Source organism: Tachyglossus aculeatus, unplaced genomic scaffold (assembly GCF_015852505.1).
Source record: "Tachyglossus aculeatus isolate mTacAcu1 unplaced genomic scaffold, mTacAcu1.pri scaffold_1_arrow_ctg1, whole genome shotgun sequence".
In the NCBI taxonomy this organism is placed as follows: domain Eukaryota; kingdom Metazoa; phylum Chordata; class Mammalia; order Monotremata; family Tachyglossidae; genus Tachyglossus; species Tachyglossus aculeatus.
The window spans coordinates 16707-38628 of NW_024044915.1; the positions used below are offsets into that span (position 1 = coordinate 16707).

The following is a 21922-nucleotide window of genomic DNA, read 5'->3' on the forward strand; positions in this document are numbered from 1 at the left end:
AGCCCGGGACCCATCTCGAGGCCGGAAGCTTGTTGTGGGCAGGAAAAGTGGCTGTTGAGCACTGTACTGAGCGCTTGGGAAGTCCAAGTCGGCACAATCTAGAGACAGTCCCGACCCGACGGTGGGCTCACAGTCGTCTCCCAGGAGCTCATTCCTGTGTCCTGCACATGGTGAGCGCTCAGTAAATCTGACTGAATGACTCAATTGGTCAGTCAGTGGTATTTAGTGAGCGCCTACGGTGTGCGGAGCGCTGGACTAAGCGCTTGGGAGCGTTGGGTTCAACAGGGTGGGTAGACGGGTTCCCTGCCCACAGCGAGCTGACAGTCTAGAAGGGGATCAGCTCAGTCGGGGGGTGATAGGCGAAGCCAGGGGACCCCACACCTATGGCAATCAATTCATTCAATCGTATTTATTGAGCGCTTACCGTGTGCAGAACACTGTACTAAGCGCTTGGGAAGTCCAAGTCGGCAACATCTAGAGACGGTCCCGACCCGACAGCGGGCTCACAGTCGTCTCCCAGGAGCTCATTCCAGTGTCCTGCACACGGTGAGCGCTCAGTAAATCCGATTGAATGACTCAATTGGTCAGTCAGTGGTATTTAGTGAGCGCCTACGGTGTGCGGAGTGCTGGACTAAGCGCTTGGGAGCGTTGGGTTCAACAGGGTGGGTAGACGGGTTCTCTGCCCACAGGGAGCTGACAGTCTAGAAGGGGATCAGCTCAGTCGTGTGGTGATAGGCAGAGCCAGGGGACCCCCACACCTATGGCAATCAATTCATTCAGTCGTATTTATTGAGCGCTTATCGCGTGCAGAACACTGTACTAAGCGCTTAGGAAGTCCAAGTCGGCAACATATAGAGACGGTCCCTCCCCAACAACGGGCTCACGGCCTAGTGCTGCGGGTGTGCCCGTTGCATACCGAGCACTGTACTGAGGCCTTGGGGGAGTCCGCTACACCCACAGACACCCACGACGAGCTCCCAGGCGGGAGGAGACGGAAGCAGCGTGGCTCAGTGGAAAGAGCCCGGGCTTTGGAGTCCGAGGTCATGGGTTCAAATCCTGACTCTGCCAATTGTCAGCTGGGTGACTCTGGGCAAGTCACTTCACTTCTCTGGGCCTCAGTTCCCTCATCTGGAAAATGGGGATTAAGACTGTGAGCCCCACATGGGACAACCTAATCACCTTATAACCTCCCTAGCGCTTAGAACAGTGCTTTGCATATAGTAAGCGCTTAATAAATGCCACCATCATTATTTGTTATTATTATTATTATTATTATTATTATTATTATTTATTATTATTAACTTCTCTGTGCCTCAGTTACCTCATCTGTAAAATGGGGAGTAAGACTGTGAGCCCCCCGTGGGACAACCTGATCGCCTTGTATCCCCTCCAGCGCTTAGAACAGTGCTTGGCACATAGTAAGCGCTTAACAAATGCCATTAAATAAATAAATTAAATAAATAAGTAATCACTTAACAAATACCATCATCATTATTATCATTCTTATATTCACATCCCCTCTAGACTGTCAGCTCCTTGCGGGCAGGGAAGGCGTTTGAGGTTTATCGTCATTCATTCAATCGTATTTATTGAGCACTTCCTGTGTGCAGAGCACTGTACTAAGCGCTTGGGAAGGACAAGCTGGCAGCGTATCGAGACGGTCCCTACCCAACAGTGGGCTCATTTATTAGTCATTCATTCATTCAGTCGCATTTACTGAGCACCCACCATGGGTATTGTCCTCTCCCAAGCGCTTTGCGCCCAGTAGGCACGCGCTAAATATGATTAATGATAATAATATGCCTTAATTAATTAATTAATTAATTGATTAGTTAATTAATTAATCAATCAACCCGCCGCCTCGGTCTTCTTGCAGGGACAGCAAAGACCTGGTGGAGTTTTCGCGCCTCCATCCAGCCAGCAGCTGCCCCGGAGACCTGACCTCCCACCTCATGATGCAGACCGGCCAGCTGGCCGGGGGAGACCCCGCCGCCCACCCGCCCCACCCGCCCCACCCGCCCTGGCTCTCTCGCACTCGCAGCCCTTCCATCTGGATGGGGGGACATTCCTACGGTGAGTGGCGGGGGCGGCACGTGCCGGCGCTCGGAGCGGTGCTCGGCACGTAGCCAGCGCTGAGCAAGTGCCATCGTCCATTCATTCAGTCAGTCAGTCGGGCGCTTACGGTGTGCAGGGCACTGTACTAAGCGCTCGGGAAGTACGAGCTGGCAACGGGTGGACGCCTCTCCGCTGGGTGACTGTGGGCCTCAGTTGCCCTCGTCTCTCAGATGGGGACTGTGTCCGGGCGGATTAGCTGGGCTCTGCCCCAGCGCTTAGTACAGTGCCTGGCACATAGTAAGCGCTGAGCAAATACCATGTGCTTTTATGATGTTACTTCTTTCGGGGGGAGTTGGGGAGACGGGTCAACCTTATATTTGATGGTTTCTTCGCGTCACCCCCCGGAAACACCAGTCCAAGCAAGCCCTCATCCCACGACCCCTTTGGTCTTCCGGTCTTTGACCGAATTTTCCGGACGGAACCCCAGGTTTTCCCCCAGGACGGGGTGACATATGGATCCCCACTGGTTGGAGCTGGGGGGGACCTATCAATCATTCAGTGGTATTTATTGAGTGCTTACTTTGTGCAGAGCACTGGACTGAGCGCTTGGGAGAGTCCAACAGGACGGTGTCGGTTTGGATCGGAGTCCGGATCGGTCGGTCATTCGGTGGCATTTATTGTGTGCAGAGCACTGTCCTAATCAATCAATCAATCGATCGTATTTATTGAGCGCTTATCCAACAGAAGGACCTATCGATCATTCAGTGGTATTTATTGAGCGCTTACTTTGTGCGGAGCACTGGACTGAGCGCTTGGGAGAGTCCAGCAGAACGGGGTCGGTTTGGATCGGAGTCCGGATCGGTCGGTCGTTCAGCGGTATTTATTGTGTGCAGAGCACTGTCCTAATCAATCAGTCAATCAATCGTATTTATTGAGCGCTTATCCAACAGAAGGACCTATCGATCATTCAGTGGTATTTATTGAGCGCTTACTTTGTGCAGAGCACTGGACTGAGCGCTTGGGAGAGTCCAAGAGGACGGTGTCGGTTTGGATCGGAGTCCAGATCGGTTGGTCATTCGGCGGTATTTATTGTGTGCAGAGCACTGTCCTAATCAATCAATCAATCAATCAATCGTATTTATTGAGCACTTATCCAACAGAAGGACCTATCGATCATTCAGTGGTATTTATTGAGTGCTTACTTTGTGCGGAGCACTGGACTGAGCGCTTGGGAGAGTCCAACAGAACAGTGTCGGTTTGGATCAGAGTCCGGATCGGTCGGTCGTTCGGCGGCATTTATTGTGTGCAGAGCACTGTCCTAATCAATCAGTCAATCAATCGTATTTATTGAACGCTTATCCAACAGAAGGGCCTATCGATCATTCAGTGGTATTTATTGAGCGCTTACTTTGTGCGGAGCACTGGACTGAGCGCTTGGGAGAGTCCAACAGGACGGGGTCGGTTTGGATCGGAGTCCGCATCGGTCGGTCGTTCAGCGGTATTCATTGTGTGCAGAGCACTGTCCTAATCAATCAATCAATCAATCAGTCATATTTATTGAGCGCTTATCCAACAGAAGGACCTATCGATCATTCAGTGGGATTTATTGAGCGCCTACTTTGTGCAGAGCACTGGACTGAGCGCTTGGGAGAGTCCAACAGGACGGGGTCAGTTTGGATCGGAGTCCGGATCGGTCAGTCGTTCGGCGGTATTTATTGTGTGCAGAGCACTGTCCTAATCAATCAATCAATCAATCGTATTTATTCAGCGCTTATCCAACAGAAGGACCTATCGATCATTCAGTGGGATTTATTGAGCGCCTACTTTGTGCGGAGCACTGGAGTGAGCGCTTGGGAGAGTCCAACAGGACGGGGTCGGTTTGGATCGGAGTCCGGATCGGTCGGTCGGTCGGCGGTATTCATTGTGTGCAGAGCACTGTCCTAATCAATCAATCAATCAATCAGTCATATTTATTGAGCGCTTATCCAACAGAAGGACCTATCGATCATTCAGTGGTATTTATTGAGCGCTTACTTTGTGCAGAGCACTGGACTGAGCGCTTGGGAGAGTCCAAGAGGATGGTGTCGGTTTGGATCGGAGTCCAGATCGGTTGGTCATTCGGCGGTATTTATTGTGTGCAGAGCACTGTCCTAATCAATCAATCAATCAATCGTATTTATTGAGCACTTATCCAACAGAAGGACCTATCGATCATTCAGTGGTATTTATTGAGTGCTTACTTTGTGCGGAGCACTGGACTGAGCGCTTGGGAGAGTCCAACAGAACAGTGTCGGTTTGGATCAGAGTCCGGATCGGTCAGTCGTTCGGCGGCATTTCTTGTGTGCAGAGCACTGTCCTAATCAATCAATCAATCAATCAATCAATCAATCGTATTTATTGAGCACTTATCCAACAGAAGGACCTATCGATCATTCAGTGGTATTCATTGAGCGCTTACTTTGTGCGGAGCACTGGACTGAGCGCTTGGGAGAGTCCATCAGGACGGGGTCGGTTTGGATCGGAGTGCTCATCGGTCGGTCATTCGGTGGTATTTATTGTGTGCAGAGCACTGTCCTAATCAATCAATCAATCAATCAGTCAATCGTATTTATTGAGCGCTTACTGTGTGCAGAGCACTGTACTAAGCGCTTGGGCTCACAGTCTAGAAGGGGGGAGCGCTTGGGAGAGGGCCCGGATTCGGAAGACACGTTACCTGTCCACAAGGAGTTTGGACGTGAAAATAAATTCGGGCTCCGTCACTCAGCCGCTGCTATGTTTCGAGCGCATCCCGTGTGCAGAGCACTGTACTGAGCGCCTCCTGTCTCCCTTGCAGGGATCGGCCACTCAGCCTTGCACCAGACCCTGACACCGGGCTTCCCGGCCGCAATGTCCAATAGCCTGCAGCCTGTGTTCCCCCTTTCCCAGGATCCCGCCGCTCAGCTGGTTATCCTGCCTAATGAGCCGTCTCCCCACCCCACCCCACATCCACTTGGTAAGAAGCGGCGATCCCGGAGTTGGGAATCCCGAAAATCCGCCCCTTCCGAGAGGAACCGGGAATCAGGACGGCGGCGGGTGGGTGGGTGGGTGGGGGGGAGACGGCGTTTGACCCCAGTGCTCAGCACAGGGCCGGCGCTCCATCAATCCCATCGTCGTCAATCAATCGTATTTATTGAGCGCTTACTGTGTGCAGAGCACTGTACTAAGCGCTTGGGAAGTCCAAGTTGGCAACGTATAGAGACAGTCCCTACCCAACAGTGGGCTCACAGTCTAAAAGTCAGGAGGAGGATGACGGGAGAGGCGGGACGGGGAAAGAGACGGGGTGGGAAGGGGCTGAGATCCCATCGGGAATATTTATTTAATCAATCAATCAATCAGTCGTATTTATTGGGCGCTTACCGTGTGCAGGGCACTGTACTAAGCGCTTGGGAAGTCCAAGTCGGCAACATCTAGAGACGACGGTCCCTACCCAACAGCGGGCTCACAGTCGAGAAGGGGGAGACAGAGAACACAACAAAACGTATTAACGAAATAAAATAAATAGAATAGATATGTACAATTTATTGAGCGCTTACCACGCGCAGAGCGCTGTAGTAAGCGCTCGGGAGAGGACGGGACAACAGAGCTGGTAGACCCATTCCCTGCCCACAGGGAACTTGGAGTCTAGGTGAGAAAAAAAGAGCGGGGAGGGAGGGAGAGGGAATTAATCCGTGATATTTAGTGAGCGCTCACTGTGTGCAGAGCGTTGTCCCGAGCGCCGCGGGGGAGTCCAGTACAGCAGAGTCGGTTAGACGTGTTCCCCGCCCACCACGAGCCCACAGTCCAGAGTCACAGAGAAGCAGCGTGACTCAGTGGCAATAGCCCGGGCTTGGGAGTCGGAGGGCGTGGGTTCTAATCCCGGCTCCACCACTTGTCTGCTGTGTGACCCTGGGCACGCCACTTCACTTCTCTGCACCTCAGTGACCTCCTCTGTAAAACGGGGATGGAGACTGTGAGCCCCCCGTGGGACAACCTGATCACCTTGTATCCCCCCCACAGCGCTTAGAACAGTGCTTTGCACATAGTAAGCGCTTAACAAATGCCATCATTATTATTCTTATTATTCTCTGCGCCTCAGTGACCTCCTCTGTAAAACGGGGATGGAGACTGTGAGCCCCCCGTGGGACAACCTGATCACCTTGTATCCCCCCCCCAGCGCTTAGAACAGTGCTTTGCACATAGTAAGCGCTTAAAAAATGCCATCATTATTAGTATTATTATTCTCTGCGCCTCAGTGACCTCCTCTGTAAAACGGGGATGGAGACTGTGAGCCCCCCGTGGGACAACCTGATCACCTTGTATCCCCCCCCCCAGCGCTTAGAACAGTGCTTTGCACGTAGTAAGCGCTTAACAAATGCCATCATTATTATTATTATTATTCTCTGCGCCTCAGTGACCTCCTCTGTAAAATGGGGATGGAGACTGTGAGCCCCCCATGGGACAACCTGATCACCTTGTATCCCCCTGCAGCACTTAGAACAGTGCTTTGCACATAGTAAGCGCTTAACAAATGCCATCATTATTATTATTATTCTCTGCACCTCAGTGACCTCCTCTGTAAAATGGGGATGGAGATTGTGAGCCCCCAGTGGGACAACCTGATCACCTTGTATCCCCCCCCACAGCGCTTAGAACAGTGCTTTGCACATAGTAAGCGCTTAACAAATGCCATCATTATTATTATTATTATTCTCTGCGCCTCAGTGACCTCCTCTGTAAAATGGGGATGGAGATTGTGAGCCCCCTGTGGGACAACCTGATCCCCTTGTATCCCCCCCACAGCGCTTAGAACAGTGCTTTGCACATAGCGCTTAACAAATGCCATTATTATTATTATTATTATTCTTTGCACCTCAGTGACCTCCTCTGTAAAATGGGGATGGAGACTGTGAGCCCCACGGGGGACAACCTGATCACCTTGTATCCCCCTCCAGCGCTTAGAACAGTGCTTTGCACATAGTAAGCGCTTAACAAATGCCATCATTATTATTATTATTATTATTCTCTGCGCCTCAGTGTCCTCCTCTGTGAAACGGGGATGGAGACTGGGAGCCCCACGAGGGGCAACCTGTTTCATTCATTCATTCAATCGTATTTATTGAGCGCTTCCTGTGTGCAGAGCACTGTACTAAGCGCTTAGGAAGTCCAAGTTGGCAACATATAAAGACGGTCCCTACCCCACAGTGGGCTCACAGTCTACCTGATTCCCTTGTATCTACCCCAGCGCTTAGAATAGTGCTTGGCACACAGTGAGCGCTCAACAGACGCCCTCATCGTTACTGTTCGTAGTTGTAGACACAAGGAGAGAGAGGGGAGGGACTCCATCGGTGCTACTTGGGGGGGCGTCCAGTACAACCGAGCGGGCAGACGGCCTCCCAGCGGAAGAGCCACTGAGGCAAGAGCCGCCCCCGCCCGTCTAACGTCTCCATCTTTGGTCTGTTCCGCCGCCTTGGGTGGTCCGCGCCCAGCCGACGTGATGGAGCAGGCGTCCCTGTGGCCCCCCATGTACCCTGGGCGAGCCCCGGCCTCGCACCTGCAACCCGTCTACTCCCGCTCCCAGTTTCTCCGGCAACAGGAGCTACTGGTATTACAGCAACAGCAGCGAGCCGCCCGCGAGCTACAGCGACAGTGTCAACTGCAGGTAACGGGGGTGGGCGCCCGCTTCCCGCTCCCGTCGCTTCCCGGGCGGATCCCGGACCCGGGAATCAGAGCGATCCGGGTTCCCATCCCGGCTCCGCCACACGTCTGCTGTGTGACCTCGGGCGGGTCGCTTCCCTTCCCTGGGCCTCAGTTCCCTCCTCTGGAAAATGGGGATGAAGATGGACTGGGGTCCCACCTGATTAGCTTGGATCTCCCCCGGCTCTGGACGCATAGTAAGCGCTTAATAATAATAATAATAATAATAACGGTATTTGTTAAGCGCTTACCATGTGCACTGGGTTGGAGCGTGGCTCAGTGGAAAGGGCTCGGGCTTTGGAGTCAGAGGTCATGGGTTCAGATCCCGGCTCCACCAGTTGTCAGCTGTGTGACTTTGGGCAAGTCACCTCACTTCTCTGGGCCTCAGTTACCGCATCTGTAAAATGGGGATTAAGACCGTGAGCGCCCCCACCATGGGACAACCTGGTCACCTTGTAACCTCCCCAGCGCTTAGTACAGTGCTTTGCACATCGTAAGCGCTGAATAAATGCCATCATCATTATTATTATTATTATTTTTCTAGACTGTGAGCCTGTCTTCTACACTGTGAGCCCGTTGTTGGGTAGGGACCGTCTCTATATGTTGCCAACTTGTAATAATAGTAATAATAATGATGGCATTTGTTAAGCGTTTACTATGTGCACAGCACTGTTCTAAGCGCTGGGGGGATACAGGGTGATCAGGTTGTCCCACGGGGGGCTCCCAGTCTTCATCCGCATTTTCCAGATGAGGGAACTGAGGCACAGAGAAGTGAAGTGACTTGCCCAAAATCACACAGCTGATAAGTGGCGGAGCCGGGATTAGAACCCACGACCTCTGACTCCCAAGCCCGGGCTCTTTCCATTGAGCCACAGTTGTATTCATTCATTCAATCGTATTTATTGAGCACTTACTATGTGCAGGGCACTGGACTGGGCGTTTGGGAAGTCCAAGTCAGCAACATCTAGAGACGGTCCCTGCCCAACAATGGGCTCACATTCATTCATTCATTCAGTCGTATTTATTGAGCGCGCACCGTGTGCAGAGCACTGTACTAAGCGCTTGGGAAGTCCAAGTCGGCAACATCTAGAGACGGGCCCTACCCAACAGCGGGCTCACAGTCTAGAAGGGGGAGACGGACAACAGAACAAAACACGTGGACAGGTGGCAAGTCATTAGAAGTAAAGCTAGATGCACATTATTAACAAAATAAATAGAATGGTAAATATGTACAAGCGCTTAGTCCAGTGCTCTGCACACAGTAAGCGCTCAATAAATGCGATTATAGTTATAATAATAATGACCTTCTGGCTCCCGAGCCCGGGCTGTAGCCGCTATGCCAGGCTGTTTCTCAACAAATGCCATCATCCTCATCACCTCCTCCAGCCACCTCGATCCCTCATCATCATCATCATCAATCGTATTTATTGAGCGCTTACTATGTGCAGAGCACTGTACTAAGCGCTTGGGAAGTACAAATTGGCGACATGGCAACATCCTCAGCGGGGAGGCGGGTGGAGTGGGGGGACAGGACGCCCGCTGACGGCCCTGTGTTTTTACCTGATTACCCTGTATCAATCCCAGCGCTTTGCACATAGTAAGTGCGTAACAAATACCATTATTATCATTATTATTATTATTGTGTGTTTGTGTGTTGTTTGTGTCCCAGCGGAAGCCCGAGGATCACCCGGCGGAGTTTGACGAACCGCTCCCGGAGAAGGCCCTGAGGCCCTCTCACAAACCAGTTGCCTTAACCCCCTTGACCAAGGGCACGGCCTCGCCCGCCGCCGCCCAGTGCCCCGCCAAACTGTCGCCCTGCTGCCTCTCCCCGGGCCTGCGGCACCCCCCGAAATGCCCCCCGCCCCGCCCCGCCGCCCCGTGCACTTTACCCACGTGCCCCGCCAGCAGCCCCGCCGTGGCCCCCCGTTCCCCCGCCGCCAGCCCCGGCCCCAGCTCCAAGGGAAGCCAGGCCGACGACGAGACGGGCCGGGGGCCCCCCAAGGACTACCCCAAATCGCTCAAACCAGGTAAGGCTGCCCCTGCCCCGGTCGGTCGGTGCCCGCGGACGCCAGCGAGGCCGGGCCGGGCACAGCCAACGGGGGACGGGAAGCCCCTCTCGCCATCGTTGCTTCCCCCTCCCCACATCAGCACGGAGTCGTTGGGGGGGATCGGGAGCTGGGGGAAGCCCGGGGTCGGGGCAGCCGTCTCCTTCCGCAGTCCTTGAGCCGTGGAAAGATACGCCATTCATCTGGAGGGCCCGTCTGGCCGGCGGAGGGATTCGATTAATATCCATCAGCCGGAGACAAGGCCAAGGGGAGGCCGCCGGCCCCGGGCACCTTCATCGGCTTGAGGGGAGCCGGGGATTGGGCGGTGGGGAGAGAGACAGAGAGAGATGCGGGGAGAAAGAGAGATGGGCGGATCGGGAGAGAGAGAGGCGGGGAGACGGGGGGTTCAGGAAAGGGTGAAAGATGCGGAGACAGGGCGGGAGATGGGCAGAGAGGGAGAGAGAAAAAGATGGGGAGGGAGAGTTAGGGAGAACAAGAGGGAGAGAGAGAGATGTGGAGATGGAGAGAGATGAGACAGGAGACGGAGAGATGGGAAGACAGGAAGGAAAAGGGGTAGAGACAGAAAGGGTGAAAGAGAAGAAGAGATGAGAAGGAGAGGTGAGAGGAGAGAAAATGAGGGAAAGAAAAGGAGAGATGGGAGAGAGAAGAGATGAGAGGGAGACAGAAGGAGAGGGAGGAGAGAAAATGACAGGGAAAGAGGAGAGATGAGAGGGAGTGAGGAGAGAAAAGGGGGGGAAGGAGAGATGAGGGGTGGGATAGAGGAAGGAAAATGAGAGGAAGAGGGAAGGAAAGATGACGGAGAAGGAAGGAGAGATGAGAGGGATAGAGGAGAGAAAAAGGAAGAGGGAGGGAAAGATGAGAGGGAGAAGGAAAGAGAGATGAGAGGGATAGAGGAGGGAAAAAGGAAGAGGGAGGGAAAAATGAGAGGGAGAAGGAAGGAGAGATGAGAGGGATCGAGGAGGGAAAATGAGAGGAAGAGGGAAGAAAAGGTGAGAGGGAGAAGGAAGGAGAGATGAGGAGTGGGATAGAGGAGGGAAAATGAGAGGAAGGAGGGAAGGAAAGATGAGAGGAAGGGAAAATGAGAGGAAGGAGGGAAGGAAAGATGAAAGGAGAGAAAATGAGAGGAAGAGGGAAGGAGAGATGAGGGAAAGAGGAGGGAGAAAATGAAAGGGAGAGGAAAGGAGAGATGAGGAGAGGGAGAGGGAAGCAGTGGTATTTATTGAGCGTTCGCTGTGTGCGGAGAGAGGAGGGGGAGAAAGGGGAGAGATGTGAGGCGGGTTGGTGGCGGACATAGGGGGAAAGTGGTCCAGGGGGAAGCGGAAACGGACAGGGCCCGTGAAGCAATCACCGGCCAAGTCAGGGTGGCCGCGGGGCATATTGGCAACCTCTGTCCCCGTGGGCCGCCGGGCACGAGGAAGAGGAAGGAGGAAACGGGGCAGCCGAGGTGAGATCCCTCGGGGGAAGGAGCCCGGTGCCCAGCCCTGAGCGAGTGGCCGTGCCCGCCCTACCCACGCCGGCCCGCTCTCGCCGCCGGCTCCCCGACGATGCCCTTTAATTCTCTCTGAATTAGGCCGACTGTTTACATTGGAAACCCACGTGATGGACATAAAACCGGTCCCAGTTTCACAATAAGCAGGCCGAGCCAAGCCAGGGTTTTTTTTTTTTCCCCCCTCTCCAAGTTTTTTATTTTATTTTTTATTACAGTTAATGAGGCGTAATGCCTCTGACACCCAGCTGGTGTGTTCCGGTTCAGAGAAAACCCTGATCCGAACATCATGCCCTTTCAAAAACAGAAAATCACCCTTTTTCCGGTCGGGGTGAGGCAGTGGCAGATTTTGGGGTTTTTTTAATGCTATTTGTGAAGCGCTTACTATGGACCAGGCATTGTACTAAGCGCTGGGGTAGATTCAAGCTAATTAGGTTGGACTCTTTTCTTAATGACATTTGTGAAGCGCTTCGTATGTGCTAGGCATTGTGCTAAGTGCCGGGGTAGATACGAGCTAATTAGGTTGGACTTTTTTTAAATGACATTTGTGAAGCGCTTACTATGTGCTTGGCATTGTACTAAACGCTGGGGTAGATACAAGCTAATTAGGTTGGATTTTTTTTTTTAAATGACATTTGTGAAGCGCTTACTTTGTGTTGGCATTGTACTAAGCGCTGGGGTATATACAGGCTAATTAGGTTGGACTTTTTTTATGACATTTGTCAAGTGTTTACTCTGTGCTAGGCATTGTACTAAGCGCTGGGGTAGGTACAAGCTAATTAGGTTGGGCTTTTTTTAAATGACATTTTTGAAGTGTTTACTATGTGCTAGGCATTGTGCTAAGCACTGGGGTAGATACAAGCTAATTAGGTTGGACTTTTTTAAATGACATTTGTGAAGCGCTTACTCTGTGCTAGGCGTTGTACTAAGCGCTGGGGTAGATACAAGCTAATCAGGTTGGACTTTTATTTAAATGACATTTGTGAAGTGGATACAAGCTAATTAGGTTGGACTTTTTTTAAAATGACATTTGTGAAGCGTTTACTATGTGCTAGGCATTGTACTAAGCGCTGGGGTAGATACAAGCTAATTAGGTTGGACTTATTTTAAACGACATTTTTGAAGTGTTTACTATGTGCTAGGCATTGTGCTAAGTGCTGGGGTATATAGAAGCTAATTAGGTTGGACTTTTTTTAAATGACATTTGTGAAGCGCTTACTATGTGCCAGACATTGTACTAAGCGCTGGGGTAGATACAAGCTAATCAGGTTGGACTTTTATTTAAATGACATTTGTGAAGTGGATACAAGCTAATTAGGTTGGACTTTTTTAAAATGACATTTGTGAAGCGTTTACTATGTGCGAGGCATTGTACTAAGCGCTGGGGTAAATGCAAGCTAATTAGGTGGGACTTTTTTATAATAATAATAATGATGATGGTATTTGTTAAGCGCTTACTATGTGCTAGGCATTGTACTAAGCGCTGGGGTAGATACAAGCTAATTAGGTTGGACTTTTTTTTAAACGACATTTGTGAAGCGCTTACTATGTGCTCAGCATTGTGCTAAGCTCTGGGGTAGATCAATCAATCAATCAATCAATCAAATCAAACGTAATAAATATGCACAAACATATGTACAGGTGCTGTGGGGAACCTGATGACCGTGTATCCATCACAACGCTGAGAACAGGGCTTGGCACAGAGGGAGGGCTTAACAAATGCCATGGTGGTTATTGTTATCAATCAATCGTATTTATTGAGCGCTTACTGTGTGCAGAGCACTGTACTAAGCGCTTGGGAAGGACGAGTTGGCAACATCTAGAGGCGGTCCCTACCCAACAGTGGGCTCGCAGTGTAACGGTCCCCGCTCTCACTCCTGGCTTTCCTCCCTCTGTCACCCGCAGATCTGTCGTCCGGCTACAGCTTCCCCGCGGTCGGCATGGGCTGCCCTCCTCCTCTCCCCCCGGACCTTCACTCGGCCGACCCCGCGGACCCCCAAAGTATGCAACCCGCCTCCGCGGGCACCGACCCGGAGCAATCCCGGACGTTCCCGGCCGCCGAGCGGCCCCCCGGCCAGTCGGTCGCCCCGGCGGACGCCGGCCCGGGCCCCGAGGCCGGGGGGCCGACGCCTGCGCTGGCCCCCCACCACCGCCTCCGCCCCCCGCCGCCCCGCCACCCCCTCCTCCCCCCCCACCCGAGGCCGCTCGGTTCCCCGGGGGAGGCCCGCTACGGCTCGCACCCGGACCCCGGAGGCCCGGAGGCCGAGAACTGGCGGGATGGTCCTCGGGGAGGGGAGCGGACGGAGGCGGGGGACGGCGGGGAGCGGGAGGAGGACGGCCGGGCCGAGGCGGGCCGGGAGGGGAAGGGGACGGCGGCCCCGGCTTCCCCCGGAGCCCCCGAGCCGGCCCGCGCGGAAGAGGACGGGGCCGAGCCGGAGGAGGAGGAGGAAGAAGAGGAGGAGGAGGACGAGGGCTGGGATGACCCGCAGGAAGAAGCCCCCGGAGCCAAAGCGTGGCCCGGGCTGGACGCCCTGGTGGCCGCCAGCATCGACCTGGGCGATCTGCCCGCCCTCGGGTCGGCCCCGGCCCCTCCGGCCTGGCACCGGACCTCAGGGATGCCCGGGATCGCCCTGCTCAGCGAACTGGCCGACCTGGAGTTCCAGCGGCAGAGGTGCGAGGAAGCCAAAGAAGGTACAGACCCCTGCCGGCCCCGCTCCCGTCCCCCCCCGGTGCCGTCCAGCCGGGGACGCCCCGCTGCCCCGGGAGAGGAGGGCATGGCGGGCTGGGCTTCGACCCTGCCCTTAAATAACAATAATCAATCAATCAATCATCATCATCATCATCAATCGTATTTATTGAGCGCTTACTGTGTGCAGAGACTGGACTAAGCGCTTGGGAAGTCCAGGTTGGCAACATCTAGAGACAGTCCCTACCCAACAGCGGGCTCACAGTCTAAAAGGGGGAGACAGAGAACAAAACCAAACATACTAACAAAATAAAATAAATAGAATAGATATGTACAAGTAAAATAAATAAATAAATAGAATAACAAATATGTACAAGCATATATACATATATACAGGTGCTGTGGGGAAGGGAAGGAGGTAAGATGGGGGGATGGAGAGGGGGAGAGGAAGGAAGGGGCTCAGTCTGGGAAGGCCTCCTGGAGGAGGTGAGCTCTCAGTAGGGCCTTGAAGGGAGGAAGAGAGCTAGCTTGGCGGATGTCAATCGTATTTATTGAGCGCTTACTGTGTGCAGAGCACTGAACTAAGTGCTTGGGAAGTCCAAGCTGGCAACATATAGAGACAGTCCCTACCCAACAGCGGGCTTACAGTCTAAAAGGGGGAGACAGAGAACAAAACCAAACATACTAACAAAATAAAATAAATAGAATAGATATGCACAAATAAAATAAATAGAGTAATAAATATAATAGAGTAATAAATATAAGCAATAATAACACTAATGGCATCCGTTAAGCGCTTACTATGTGCAAAGCACTGTTCTAAGCTCTGTGGGGGATACAAGCGCCGTAGGGAAGCAGCGTGGCTCAGCGGAAAGAGCCCGGGCTTTGGAGTCAGAGGTCATGGGTTCTAGACTGTGAGCCCACTGTTGGGTAGGGACCGTCTCTATGTATTGCCAACTTGTACTTCCCAAGCGCTTAGTCCAGTGCTCTGCGTACAGTGAGCGCTCAATAAATACGATCGATTGGTTGATTGATGGGTTCAAAGCCCGGCTCCGCCACTTTGGGCAAGTCACTTCACTTCTCTGGGCCTCAGTTCCCTCATCTGTAAAATGGGGATGAAGACTGCGAGCCCCCCGTGGGACAACCTGATCACCTTGTAACCTCCCCAGAGCTTAGAACAGTGCTTTGCACCTAGTAAGCGCTTCATAAATGCCGTTAGTATTATTACAGGGTGATCAGGTTGTCCCACGTGGGGCTTACAGTCTTCATCCCCATTTTCCAGATGAGGTCACTGTGGCTCAGAGAAGTTAAGTGGCTTGCCCAAGGTCACACAGCAGATGTGGCAGAGCTGGGATTCGAACCCATGCCCTCTGACTCCCAAGCCCGGGCTCTTTCCACTGAGCCACGCTGCTTCTCTAATAATAACGATGGTACTTGTTAAGCGCTTACTATATTGAGAAGCAGCGTGGCACAGTGGAAAGAGCACGGGCTTTGGAGTCACTTCACTTCTCTGTGCCTCAGTTCCCTCATCTGTAAAATGGGGATTAAAACTGTGAGCCCCCCGTGGGACAACCTGATCACCTTGTAACCTCCCCAGCGCTTAGAATAGTGCTTTGCACCTAGTAAGCGCTCAACAAATACCAACATTATTATTATTATTGCTATGTGCCAGGCTGTTCTGAGCACTGGGGTAGATACAAGTTCATCAGGTTGGAGAACAGTCCCTGTCCCCCGTGGGGCTCACACTCTTAATCCCCATTTGCCAGATGAGGGAACTGAGGCCCAGAGAATCAATCAATCAATCAATCGTATTTATTGAGCGCATACTAAGTGCAGAGCACTGTACTAAGCGCTTGGGAAGTCCAAGTTGGCAACATATAGAGACAGTCCCTACCCAACAATCAATCAATCAATCAGTCGTATTTATTGAGTGCTTACTGTGTGCAGGGCACTGGACTAAGCGCTTGGGAAGTCCAAGTTGGCAACATATAGAGACAGTCTCTACCCAACAATCAATCAATCCTATTTATTGAGCGCTTACTGTGTGCAGAGCACTGGACTAAGTGCTTGGGAAGTCCAAGTTGGCAACGTATAGTGACAGTCCCTACCCAACAATCAATCAATCAATCGTATTTATTGAGCGCTTACTCTGTGCAGAGCACTGTACTAAGCGCTTGGGAAGTCCAAGTTGGCAACATATAGAGACAGTCCCTACCCAACAGTGGGCTCACAGTCTAAAAGGGGGAGACAGAACAAAACCAAATGTTGTATGTTGCCAACTTGTATTTCCCAAGCGCTTAGGCCGGTGCTCTGCACACAGTAAGCGCTCAATAAATACGACTGAATGAATGAAGGGGGAGACGGACAAGAAGACAAAACATGTGGACGGGTGTGAAGGCCCCATTCAGCTCGAGGTCAGGAGGCCATTCATTCATTCATTCATTCATTCAATCGTATTTATTGAGCGCTTACTGTGTGCAGACCCTTCCCCACTTCCAGTCCAGGCCCTCCCAACGTCCCACCACCCCCGGCCTCTCCTCCCTGGGAAAGCGGGAGGAAAATCCCACCACAGAAGCCGGACTCTTCCGACCTCCCTCGGGCGGGGGGGGGAAGCCGCGTATTGTGTTTCGCCGATATTTATAGAAAGAAAATAACCGAGTCCTCGCGGCTTAGCCGGCAGTTTGTTTTCCCAACACGTCAAACCCCGCCAGCGCCGGCTGCCAACTTCCTTCGGCTCCTTTGTGCCGCGGGGAGATAAAGTTAATTGTCAAGTTAATTTCCCCCCGGAGCCCGTGGGTCGGTCCTCCCCGGGCCCTGCCCGGTCGCGGGGTCCGAGGGTGGGCAGCGAGGCCGCTGGCAGATGGGAGAGGACGGAGCCCGGGATATACCGTTATTCCCAAGGATGGGAAGCATTGGAATCGCTCCTCTTTCTCCTTCCCTCTCCAATAATCATAATTGTGATAATTGTAATAATTGTAATTGTGATAATTGTGGTATTTGGTAAGCGCTTACTAAGTGCCGGCCACTGTCCTAAGCGCTGGGGTAACTGCCAGCTAATCAATCGATCAATCGTATTTATTGGGGCTAATTATTTATTTATTATTTGTTTATGTATTTATTGGCAGCTAATGGGGTCAGACACGGTCCCCGTCCCACGTGGGGCTCACTCAATCAATCAATCAGTCAATCAGTCATATTTATTGAGAGCTTACTGTGTGCAGAGCACTTGACTAAGCGCTTGGGAAGTCCAAGTTGGCAACATATAGAGACAGTCCCTACCCAACAATCAATCAATCAATCAATCGTATTTATTGAGCGCTTACTGTGTGCAGAGCACTGGACAAAGCGCTTGGGAAGTCCAAGTTGGCAACATATAGAGACAGTCTCTACCCAACAATCAATCAATCAATTGTATTTATTGAGCGCTTACTGTGTGCAGAGCACTGGACTAAGTGCTTGGGAAGTCCAAGTTGGCAACATATAGTGACAGTCCCTACCCAACAATCAATCAGTCAATCAATCGTATTTATTGAGCGCTTACTGTGTGCAGAGCACTGTATTAAGTGCTTGGGAAGTACAAGTTGGCAACATATAGAGACAGTCCCTACCCAACAGTGGGCTCACAGTCTAAAAGGGGGAGACAGAACAAAACCAAATGTTGTATGTTGCCAACTTGTATTTCCCAAGCGCTTAGGCCGGTGCTCTGAACACAGTAAGCGCTCAATAAATACGATTGAATGAATGAATGAATGAATGAATACTGTGTGCAGAGCACTGTACGAAGTGTTTGGGAAGTACAAGTTGGCAACAAGTTGGCCCGCTGCTGGGTAGGGACCGTCTCTATATGTTGCCAACTTGTACTTCCCAAGCGCTTAGTCCAGTGCTCTGCACACAGTAAGCGCTCAATAAATACGATTGAATGAATGAATACTGTGTGCAGAGCACTGTACTAAGCGCTTGAGAAGTACAAGTTGGCCCGCTGTTGGGTAGGGACCGTCTCTCTATGTTGCCAACTTGGACTTCCCAAGCGCTTAGTCCAGTGCTCTGCACACAGTAAGCGCTCAATAAATACGATTGAACGAATGAATACCGTGTGCAGAGCAGTGGACTAAGCGCTTGGGAAGTCCAAGTTGGCCCGCTGTTGGGTAGGGACCGTCTCTCTATGTTGCCAACTTGGACTTCCCAAGCGCTTAGTCCGGTGCTCTGCACACAGTAAGCGCTCAATAAATACGATTGATTGATCTGTAAAATGGGGATGAAAACTGTGAACCCCGCTTGGGCCGAACGGATCTTCTAAGGGACCGTCTCTCTATGTTGCCAACTTGGACTTCCCAAGCGCTTAGTCCGGTGCTCCGCACACGGTAAGCGCTCAGTCAATCCGATTGATTGATTGATTGATTGATTGATCCCCCTCCCTGTCCTTCCAGTGGAGGAAGAGGACCTGATGACGTTCAACCTCCAGCACCTGGCCACCATCGCCGCCGCCTGGTCCCTGGCCGAGGCCGCCAGCCGAGGGGGCGACCCGCCGGGGGCCGGACCCCCCGCCGCCGCCGCCGCCGCCGCCGGCCCCCGCTGCCGTTCCACCCCCAGCCCCCGGGTGCGGATCCTGCTCCGCAAGGGCGCCTGGACCCCCAAGATCAAGCCCGTGAGCGCCGGGGAACGGTGGGGGCCGGAGAGGGGGCCGGGCCCGCCGCCCCCCCCGGGTCCGAATGACGCCCGGTTTCCCGCCCGGCAGGTCTGCCCCCTCAAGTCGGCCATCGACCAGCTGGACGCGGAAGAGGTGGAGATGCGCGTGAGGTTGGCGGCCCTGCAGAGGTGCTACAAGGAGAAGCAGCGGGAATTGGCCAAACTGCAGCGGCGCCACGACCATCAGTAGGCCTCGCCCCGTTCGTCCGGTCAGGGAGCGCTGACCGGGTGCGGGGCACTGGACTATTAGACTGTGAGCCCACTGTTGGGTAGGGACCGTCTCTATATTTTGCCAACTTGGACTTCCCAAGCGCTTAGTACAGTGCCCTGCACACAGTCAGCGCTCAATAAATACGATTGATTGATTGACTAAGAGCTTGGGAGGGACACCTTCCCTGCCCGCAACCAGCCCACAGTCTACAGACGGACCTTAATAATAATAATAATCATAATAATGATGGCATGTGTTAAGCGCTTACTATGTGCAAAGCACCGTTCTAAGCGCTGGGGAAGGATACAGGGTGATCAGGTTGTCCCACGTGGGGCTCACAGTCTATTTATTTTACTTGTACATGTCTATTCTATTTATTTTATTTTGTTAATACGTTTGGTTTTGTTCTCTGTCTCCCCCTTCTATCATTCAATCGATCGATCGTATTTATTGAGCGCTTACTGTGGGCAGAGTACTGTACTAAGCGCTTGGGAAGTACAGGTCGGCAACACATAGAGACGGTCCCTACCCAACAGCGGGCTCACGGTCTAGAAGGGGGAGACAGAGAACAAAACCAAACACACTAACAAAATAAAATAAATAGAATAGATATGTACAAGTAAGATAAATAAGTAGAGTAATAAATACGTACAAACATATATACAGATATCCAGGTGCTGTGGGGAAGGGAAGGAGGTAAGATGGGGGGGATGGAGAGGGGGACGAAGGGGAGAGGAAGGAAGGGGCTCAGTCTGGGAAGGCCTCCTGGAGGAGGTGAGCTCTCAGTAGGGCCTTGAAGGGAATACGATTGATGGATTGATTGATTGATTAATCCCCATTTTACAGATGAGGTCACTGAGGCCCAGAGAAGGGAAGTGACTTGCCCAAAGTCACACAGCTGACAAGTGGCGGAGCCGGGATTTCAATCAATCAGTCGTGTTTATTGAGCGCTTACGGTGTGCAGAGCAGTGGACTAAGCGCTTGGGAAGTACAAGTTGGCAACATATAGAGACGGTCCCTACCCAACAGTGGGCTCACAGTCTAGAAGGGGGAGACAGAGAACAAAATAAAACATATTAACAAAATAAAATAAATAGAATAGATATGTACAAGTAAAATAAATAAATAGAGTAATAATTTATTACTTTATCACTTAAGTAATTTATTACTTTATTATTACTTAATAACAATGATGGCATTTGTTAAGCGCTTACTATGTGCAAAGCACTGTTCTAAGCGCTGGGGAAGGATACAAGGTGATCAGGTTGTCCCATTGGGGCTCACAGTCTTAATCCCCATTTTACAGATGAGGGAACTGAGGCCCAGAGAAGTGAAGTGACTTGCCCAAAGTCACACAGCTGACAAGTGGCGGAGTTGGGATTTCAATCAATCAATCAATTGTATTTATTGAACGCTTACTGTGTGCAGAGCACTGGACTAAGCGCTTGGGAAGTCCTAGTTGGCAACATATAGAGACGATCCCTACCCAACAGCGGGCTCACAGTCTGAAAGGGGGAGACAGACGACAAAACAAAACATATTAACGAAGTAAAGTGAACAGAATAGTAAATATGTACAAGGAAAACCGATAGAGAAGCAGCGTGGCTCAGTGGAAAGAGCACGGACTTTGGAGTCAGAGGTCATGGGTTCAAATCCCGGCTCCGCCAATTGTCAGCTGTGTGACTTTGGGCAAGTCACTTCTCTGGGCCTCAGTTACGTCCTTTGTAAAATGGGGATGAAGACTGTGAGCCCCCCGTGGAGCAACCTGGTCACCTTGTAACCTCCCCAGCGCTTAGAACAGGGCTTGGCACATAGTAAGCGCTTAATAAATGCCATCATTATTATTATTAATAGAGTCCTAAATCCGTACAAACGTTGGGCGCGAGAAGTGATGGGGGGGGGACCTGTCTCACCGCTTCTTCCCCTTCCCCCGCCCACCCTTGGGGGGTCCGCAGGCGAGAAGAAAGTTCGCGGAGCCCAGCCCGCCGCGGGCCGGGACGCCCCAGGAAGCGAAAACACTCCAGCACGCCCCCCGCCCTCCGCCACGCCGGCCAGCCCCCCAAGTGCGACGCCAAGGCCGTCAGGTAAGTTGAGGCCTCGAGCCGGGGGGGGGCCGGGAATCGTGGCCTGGGGGGTAGAACCTGGGGCGGGGCAGAAGCAGCGTGGCTCAGAGGAAAGAGCCCGGGCTTTGGAGTCAGAGGTCATGGGTTCGAATCCCGCTCCGCCGCACGTCTGCTGTGTGACCTTGGGCAAGTCACTTAACTTCTCTGAGCCTCAGTTACCTCATCTGTGAAATGGGGATTAAGACTGTGAACCCCACGTGGGACAACTTGATCGCCTTGTATCCCCCCCAGCGCTTAGAACAGTGCTCTGCACATAGTAAGCACTTAATAAATGTCATCATTATTATTATTAGAAGGACCCTCTCCATGGTAACATCATCAATCGTATTTATTGAGCGCTTACTATGTGCAGAGCACTGGACTAAGCGCTTGGGAAGTACAAATTGGCAACATATAGAGACAGTCCCTACCCAACAGTGGGCTCACAGTATCATCATCATCAATCGTATTTATTGAGCGCTTACTATGTGCAGAGCACTGGACTAAGCGTTTGGGAAGTACAAATTGGCAACATATAGAGACAGTCCCTACCCAACAGTGGGCTCACAGTATCATCATCATCATCAGTTGTATTTATTGAGCGCTTACTATGTGCAGAGCACTGTACTAAGCGCTTGGGAAGTACAAATTGGCAACATATAGAGACAGTCCCTACCCAGCAGTGGGCTCACAGTATCATCATCATCAATCATATTTATTGAGCGCTTACTATGTGCAGAGCACTGGACTAAGCACTTGGGAAGTACAAATTGGCAACATATAGAGACAGTCCCTACCCAACAGTGGGCTCACAGTATGTTGCCAACTTGTATTTCCCAAGCGCTTAGTACAGTGCTCTGCACACAGTAAGCGCTCAATAAATACAATCGATTGATTCATTGATTGATCCCCCCCGCC

At 52.0% G+C, this 21922-nt stretch overlaps 1 protein-coding gene across 1 annotated transcript in view; it reads left to right on the top strand.

The window, feature by feature from the left end:
* BAHCC1 (BAH domain and coiled-coil containing 1) overlaps nt 1–21922 on the top strand; it is a gene marked incomplete at its 5' end in the record, with an annotated part of 81385 nt that overhangs the window by 12199 nt on the left and 47264 nt on the right. Inside the window, 8 exon segments of the mRNA XM_038742916.1 lie at nt 1877–2073; nt 4889–5047; nt 7560–7732; nt 9437–9794; nt 13225–14010; nt 18433–18650; nt 18741–18877; nt 20858–20986. Of these exon segments, the coding sequence (XP_038598844.1) occupies nt 1877–2073; nt 4889–5047; nt 7560–7732; nt 9437–9794; nt 13225–14010; nt 18433–18650; nt 18741–18877; nt 20858–20986 (2157 nt within the window).